Below are 8,553 nucleotides of genomic sequence, written 5' to 3' on the forward strand. Positions count from 1 at the left end.
ACCGACTCTCAGGCCAAAATATTGAGCTTCCTCCTGGGAGCATTCTCCAAACTTACCCATGGCACACCCCTCTAACTCTGCACACTTGATACAATCATTTTAATCACAATAAAATTCCAAATTTTCATACACATCTCGATGTGAACGAGTGTTCAAGCCTTCCTTGTCAGAATGGAGGGCGCTGTGACAACGGTCAGGGCCGGTACACCTGCGAATGCCGTCTAGGATATTCCGGCGTGAACTGCGAAAAAGGTAAATATGTTGATCACATGACTAAAGGCATGAATGGTTATGTGACAGTGCTTTACAAGTTTGACGTATATGTCACTCTATTTCAAACGAAAGATAAAGATTTCTAATTCAATATCCAATCAAATAAGAAGATATGCAATGTCATAAAAACCTAATATTATCATATGAAAAGCCACATAGCCCCCAAATTACATAATAATTTCTGATGACTCACATTAAGGCAGATAACAACTTTCATTTGTTTATATATACCAATATTTTGTTGCTCATAAGTATTTAACAACTAATGGGTGTATCCCATTTTTATTTGTGTACGTTTTGTTCAGAAGATATTTAATCTTTTAGACATTTATTTTGGGAATGTCCCTTAACTTGTCGATTCTTAAAGATTTTGTCAAAATGAAATTAAATTAACAGCTAATAATTTAATCTTTGGCATCCCAGGTGGAAATTATTCCTATTTTAATTTTTTTTAGTAGGCAAAGTATCATATATTTTCAACTAGACATTTTATAATTTCCATTTTTTTAACAACAAAAAATAAAAAAATAAATAATAATTAAATTGAACAAACAATATAGGCTCAACATTTGCTCATAAATTGGCTTATAAAGTGAGAAAAGTTGAATAAATACTTTATTTGAAAAGAAAAAAAAACGCAAAAAAAAACGCAAAAAGGTTTTGATACGAGCTCGTTAGTAGCCTCATCGAAATAACTTTTTCCAAATAAACATATGTAATATTGACAATCTACTCGTTTACAAACTGATTTGCTATTGTTCCTTAAACTATACGTTTGTACATGTGTTAATGTCTTCTTCAATTCAATAGTTGGTTACTGTGATTTAGACGGGGAGTGGTACACTGATTGCAATGACAAGATAACCATCGTGAAGACATCAACCGGTCTTCTTCTTGGAGATTATATGACCAATGAAGAGATCCTTCTTGGCTCCTCAGGTAAGACCGTCATTCCCTTTAGCATTTTCACTCGATCATGTTGGCCCACTAAGAGACCATTTTGTAATGCAGACAAACTTAAGTTATATGAATAGCAAGTGTGCTCAAACAGGGTCCTACCCGAATTCACAGAGCTCCGTGTTATAAGAAAAACATATGTGAAGCGTATTACAATAACGTCATCATAACAATTATAAAAAACGCCGCTGTTTACTGCGGCAAATCTGAACAAGGTTTTCTGCATGCCTTTTCCTAAAGTACTTTGCAATGAACTGTGTTTGTATTCGCATTATTATAATATTATTGTATTTTATGTAATCATTGCAAAATTTTCATCGGACATTACAATGTCTGGTTAAAAAGATATCATAGTATCAATTCTTGGTGATTTACTTTTTTCTTCTTCTGTAAAACAAACAATCAAATTGGGTGGTGTAGGACTATGCAATGGACTACTATACACTTTCACAGTCGAATAGCTAAATCATGTTAGATTTGTACGCGGCATGGAAGAGAAATTAACACGACACCTAAAATTTAAAAAATAGGAAAAGAAAGTATTTGCCTAATTCTTGAATATAATTTTATTTATAATTATTTAATTACTGACAAGAAACACACAACAGCATCAAATTGGTAAAGTGTGTTATAATCATAGTAGGGTTTCTCTTAAAAACAGGTCCTTCGTGGTTCTGACTGGAATCACTCTCAATTGTAAAGAAAAGTTGAATGAATAAATGAATGAATGATTGAATGAATGAATTAATTAGTGTTGATTTTTTTTCTCATCTTCTCGTAGCGCCCACAGTTGTGGTGGGTTACGCCAACCAGAACGAGGACTTCCCTACCTTCGGGTTTATGGTAGGGAGAGACAATGGGTTATCAACTACCAGCTGGTCCGGTCAGTGTCACCTCTGTGACGGGGAAGAAGTCCTGTATACGACCTGGACCAACACCCGTCAGGTCAACACGTGTTTCGAAATAAAACGATCGACGCGGTAAGCTCTCAAAATTTCACTTTCGTATAATAACACAAAAAGAAATGATGATGTAAATAGGTGGGGAACCTTTAGTGTAGTATTCATTAAATTGTTAACAATCAGCTGCGCCATTAACTTGGAATAATTCGTTCTTAACTATTTCCCGAAATGATTATGACAATATAAATGATTCTTGAGAGATAAAGTTTATATCTGCAATCTCTATGACTCTTTAGATTGTTTGATCTATAAAGTTCTGAGACGGTATAAACTTTATCAATCAAGAATATATCATATTGTCAAAATCCTGTCATGAAAAGAGGTTTAAAAAACTGTATTCCAATTTGATGGCCAACATTGTATGTCTTCTTTCTTTAATTGTTTTACTCAGTGTGCTTTCTCAAGGCGAAGTCTACCTTGACATCAAGTTGAAAAGATAAAGGTGGAAAACTAAAAAATCAATGCGCCATTTATTGAAAAAAGCACCATACGATTCCAGACATCAACATATGGCTCCGGTTAGTCTCATTTCACAACGCCCCCTATCGTCAGAGCATGATCTGAGTCGGCAGCCTAACATGTTAGCCTATGGACGTTTTTTAAAAAAATCGTTAAAAATTCATTTTTTGTTTAAACGAAAAGCACATCCGACCCGACGTACGTTATCACTAGCTCTTTCATTGGAGCCCTCATGTCTCATTGACTTGTGAAAGTTCACCCACCGTAATTTTTCAAAATAGGTTGGAAGCTCGTCATTGCCTATAATACACGTGTGAAACAAGTCTAACTTTGGACTCAGTTTACCAAGCGATTTGAAGGTTATAGGTCGAGCACACGAAACATAAAAAGCATGAATTATCATAGATCACTTCTGCCTATTTCATTATGTCCATTTCATCCAACCCCCCACCGTAATTTTTCCATTTAGTAAAAGCAAACATTTTGCCGAGTTTAGCAAAAACATGAATATTCATGAACGGTCAGACAATACAGCCTTTATAGTACGTAACGTATAGTGAATGGAATGGGCGATGATCCGTTCAGAAGGCAGAGGTCAGTGGTTTGTGCTGGCAATGTTCACGCGAGCGAAAATGAGACAATCGGAGCAATATGATTTAAAGTACAATAGGGTTTATAATCCGCACGTTAATAAAGCGATCGTGAACAGAGTTCATTGAAAAAAAAGTTGATAAAACAAATCAACTGAACACATTTGATTTAAAACTCCGTCAAAAAATAAGAAAAATGGTTTAATATGACTTGTATGAAGTTATACAAATCAGTACACAAACTGGCCACTCTACAGTGCGTATAAAAAAGGACACAGTTTGAAAGTATCGTCCCAGTTTTAATTTCATAATATCCGCATGATTTTTTTCTTCCTCATGGGTGAGGGTCGATTCAAACGGATAGCACTAAAAGTACTGACAATATTTTGCGCTTGAGTGAACACTGACAAATTTCGAAAAACTTGTGAAATTTGGTGTGCGCAAAAATGTATCAGTCTTGTTTTTGAACATCCCATTTTTTTAATTTGGCTGTGCAAGGATGACCAATTCACTCAACTCATTTTCAAGGCGTGGAAATCCTGAGCACCGTTTTATATGTTAAACATATCTTTATTAGTGACCTTGTTCTCTTCTTCAATTTTCAGGTTGTGACAAGATAAATGGACGCGATACCCTCAGGACATAGCACCACGAAGAGATATCTAGACAAGAATATAATCATTTAGTAAAGCAGTGGTGTAGCGGAGCCCTTTGGCATTACTGGGATGGGCACCAGTTTTTTTATGGATGAGGTGTATTAAATCTTCGAGGCTACATAGGAGAGGGTAATGAGGCAGGTGTCTTTATATCTTCTTTTGACTTTCCCTTTCCCCTTCTCCTTTTCTTTCTTTTTTTACCATCGTGTCCCCTGTATCTTCACCAAAGAACAGATTTGTTCGTCAAAGTCATGAAAATGATATAAAATACGGGAAAATAGATATATGTATACATATGAAACCTCACTATCTTCGAATATTTACCACTTGACAATGTGGCTGATATCTGAGTGGCTCAAAGTACTCAACCATAACGATTGATGGTATTATTGACATTAATTATAACATATCAAACTAATTTACAATGATGAAACGTGGTTAGGCTTTTTCATCAATACTGACACTAATACCGTATATATTGCTTTTTCTACTACGGTAATAGGGTTTTAATAATTCCCTCAAAAATACGTCAATATGTCAAAATATCTGGAATTTGATAGAAAAATGTACGATATAATACCGATATCAAATTCCAGATGTTTTGACATTCCCCTAAGAAAGTTTATGTGTTTATTTTTAAGATGAAATAAATAACATAAATAATGATATATTCCCGTGCTTACTATACGCCCCTGTTTTTGTAGCACCAGTTGTTTCCAAACACGTCAAATTTCCCCTTTCTTTTTGGTTGTTTGTATTTTCTTATGTAGAAATTATATTTTAAATGTTTCAATTTTTGGTGATAGAGAAAATGTTATAATATATATAAAAATAATATTAATAAATGTCGTCTAATACATTTGCGTTGCACTCGTTGTTTTGTTTTTTTATGTCAAAATCAGGAGAGTTTTATATCAATACTTGGAGAATTTGATTTGTATAACATGTTTATAGAGAGTAATATGAAATTAGAGTGTGGCGAATGTACACTCTCTCCTTCAACAATTTTAATGTGTATAGTGCATGCATGGTTAATGTCCTTAACTTTCAATCGGAAGTTAGAGGGTTCGAATTTTTGCCGGATGCGTATAGTGTGCCCTCGAACTAGGCATTTGATCAACACTTGTCTCTCTCGACTTTACTATGAACATGTCGTTTTTGTATTGCTTTTTTTTACGAAGGTTCATATTTCACAATGCTCGTTATTCCGAAAATTCTTCACGAAAGTTCGTTATTCTGAACATGAAAGAGAGCACACGATTCTGAAGGTTCATAATTCAGAATAGGCAATATAAGTATAGAAATATTTTTTTTTGGAATAACGAACCTTTGGAATCATGAACCCTATATATTTCATTTTCAGATATATCAACCTTGTTTCATTTTTACAATTTTGAAGATTAGGAAATACGAATCTTTAAAAAAAAATACCCTAGGAAGAACGAGCTCCATCTCCCCCTCCCCTCTCCTATAGAAAACGCACCATGAGTCACGTAATTGGGTGAACGGTAGTATGATTATCTTCCACTGTGTCTTCTTCGGCAAGACATCAAATCTACATTAGTCGCTCTCCACGCAAGTGTATAAATAGGTATTACCTTGTAAAATGCATTCATTCGAAAACATAAGTATGAGCATATAACGGTTGCCGTAGCTAATGCCAGGATACTTTTACAAGGTAGTTTTCTTAGCACTTCAAAGCGCATATAACCGGAATATTGTAATGTGATATGCGCCATATAAAAACGGAATGGTATCATTGTTGTTATTACTACGTAACAATGTATTGTCTTTGTATTGATATTCCACATAATTATGCCTTTTCAATTGTACTTGTTGAATACTATACTTGTTTTTCTTTTCTGGGAAAAAAGAAAGCAATGATAAACAGCGGATTGCATTTTTGTCCATTGTTTCATGATTACAATATCACCATTTTTGGTATGAAATGATTTAATATATTGTACAGTTTAAATCAAATTGAATGAGGCAACTTAATAGGTAAAAAAGTGGCGATATGATATTTTCATGTATAATTCTTTGTGTGCTCAATTATAAAATATTAGTTGGATAGGGCAAATGCAGTTCGTTCAAAAGTACAGATTACATTACAGGCGATAGGTCTCAGTTTTACCTAAATCCTTAAGGTCAGCCTCAAGACTTAAAGTAAAACTAAAGCCAATCATCATCATCATCATCACTATCATTATAATCATCATCACCATCATTATCATTATTATCATTGTTATTACTTTTATTGTTATCATTATCATCTTAATCATTATCAGCATTATCTGCATCAGCATTATTACTAAAACTATACTGCTAATACATGCGGCTGCTGTTGCTGCTACTTGCTTTTTATTGTTGTTCTTGCTTCTTCTTCTTCTCCTTTTCCTCCTACTTCTTTTTCTTTCTTTCTTCTTCTTCTTCTTCTTCTACTTGTATCTTTTCTTCTTCTTATTCGTCTACTTCCTCATCTTCTTCTTTATTTTTCGTCCTCTTCTTCTTCTTTTCTCCTCATTATCTTCTTCTGAAAATCTCACTTCTGCTTCAAAGTGTCTTGTCTTTTCTTTCAAATAATTAATTTATTACATCCAATTCTCTGTTTTAAAATTGAGACATCTGATATATACATAGAGATCTACATGTATGTGAGATCTGTGAATAGATGACATCGTCTTGGACTGACGATGTAAAGATGGGTCCAATTCCCAATTTATCATTTGATACATAAGTTTATCTATTTTGTAACACAGCATTACAAATAAAAATGTAGCTCACTTATTTATCGTAGCAGCAGGCAGTTGATATCTTTAGTATAATTATGAATTAGCCCAAATTAAATTAATGCTGCACCTTTATTCAGTAATGTGATTTTGTACAGTAAACAAGGAGTGGCATTGATATTCAATTATTATTCAAGAAAGATGGATGGTCTATCGATCGCATGTCCAGACCTTGACCTCGGGAGAAACAATATTCCACAAGTTTATACTTTCAAGAATCCACCTGTTTTAGGGCCTTGCTTTGCATTAAGGGGTGGGGTATGACTCGTAATGAACTATTTTGATAATTTCCTGAAAATTCTTGCAGAAATCAGTGTTAAATGACATCCTCTTTCACTTTCTTTATTATATAATTGAAGATAATTTTTACTTGTTTTTGTTTGTTTGGGCTCCCAACACTTTAGAGAGGCTTTAACAAGATTTGATTTGTACATGGAATAATTTATTATACGTTTAAAATCAAGGAGAAAGTATGCTTCACAGAGAGAAATGAAGATAGGGAGAGGTGAAGAATGGAGAGAAAGAGAGAGAGAGAGAGAGAGAGAGAGAAAGAGAGATATCGAAATAGAGAAAAGGTACGGAGAGAGAGTGACAAATTGAGAAAGGGGGCGTTGAATGGAGAGAGCATGAGGGAGAGAAAGGCGGAAAGATAGAAATGGATAATATAGGTGAGAGGTGAGAGATGGACAGAAAGAGAGATAGAGAAATTAAAATAGAGGAAGAGGGACAGAGAGTTAGAGAGAGGGGGCGCTGAATGGAGAGAGCATGAGGGAGAGAAAGGCGGAGAGGTAGAAAGGGATGGGAAGGGATAGAAATAGTCAGAGGACGGGCGGTGGTGGGTGATAATTTGCAGACATGACGATAAAGCACCGACATGGGGAGAGAAAGAAGTGTCGGAGACCCAAAAAACGGAATCGTAGAATTAAAGACGGTCAAAATATAGGAAAGGATGGATTGGAGAACAGTGGGCGGGGTCAGATAATTGAACAGGGTAAGAAATCATTTTAAATAATTCCTGTCTCTTGAAAATGGTACCTAGACCTCTGAACGAAATAACAATCATCGTGTATTTTGATTTAGACTAATAGTCCTACTCTCCACCTACTTATATGGCATCAATTAGAGGTCACTTTTGCCATTTTAACCAGTGGTAAAATTTCTCATTTATTAACAGTCCTACTCTGTACTTACCTATGACATCAGTTAGAGGTCCATACCCATATAGTTCCCTCTTTGTTACACACACTGGAAAACTCTATCTTTATTTGGTTGTATTATCTTTTTTTATATAAAAAAAGAAAATAAATTAATAACAGTAATATAAACAACAGTGGGACCTCGTTATTTCAAAACATTGTTTTATAAACTTTTACTTCAGCAAGACACTCCAAATTATTTTATTCCTTAATAATAAATACCGGGGGTTTTTTTGTTTGTTTTTTTTGTTTTGTCAGCCCTGGCACAAATAAGTTCAATTAAAGCGATCAATTTTTCAATTTTAATATACTCTGAAACAAATTACAATTTCATATTCCTTAGTATATAATTAATTCATAAATTAGAGGTCTGTTGTTTTTTTTACAAGTTAGTCATTGTATTTTATATGACATGAAGAATGCGATGCATATCTATATCTATATTTTAATATCTCTAATGTCCACCTTATAATATTCATATTTGTCTTGCAATGTATCTTTGTATTTTATCAACATGTACATAATTGTTTTCCCTCTCTGTCCATCTGTCCCCTTTCTCCCCTCTCTCTCTCTCTCTCTCTTTCTCTCTTTCTCTTTCTCTCTCTCTCTCTCTCTTTCTCTCTTTTTTTCTCTCTCTCCTGCTTTCCCATCTCTCTTTCTTTTTAACTCAA

General features: G+C 34.2%; 1 protein-coding gene across 1 annotated transcript; it reads left to right on the plus strand.

Annotated features, from left to right (window-relative positions):
- Window positions 1–138: 138 nt before the first annotated feature.
- LOC115928667 (fibropellin-1-like) lies at window positions 139–2,242 on the plus strand. Its single transcript, XM_030996340.1, has 3 exons — window positions 139–252; window positions 1,084–1,212; window positions 2,012–2,242. The coding sequence occupies exons 2-3, from the start codon at window positions 1,179–1,181 to the stop codon at window positions 2,212–2,214; spliced, it is 237 nt and encodes a 78-aa protein (XP_030852200.1). The 5' UTR covers window positions 139–252; window positions 1,084–1,178; the 3' UTR covers window positions 2,215–2,242.
- Window positions 2,243–8,553: the final 6,311 nt, after the last annotated feature.

Source organism: Strongylocentrotus purpuratus, unplaced genomic scaffold, assembly GCF_000002235.5.
Source record: "Strongylocentrotus purpuratus isolate Spur 01 unplaced genomic scaffold, Spur_5.0 spur5_scaffold_3, whole genome shotgun sequence".
NCBI classification, from domain to species: Eukaryota; Metazoa; Echinodermata; class Echinoidea; order Camarodonta; family Strongylocentrotidae; genus Strongylocentrotus; species Strongylocentrotus purpuratus.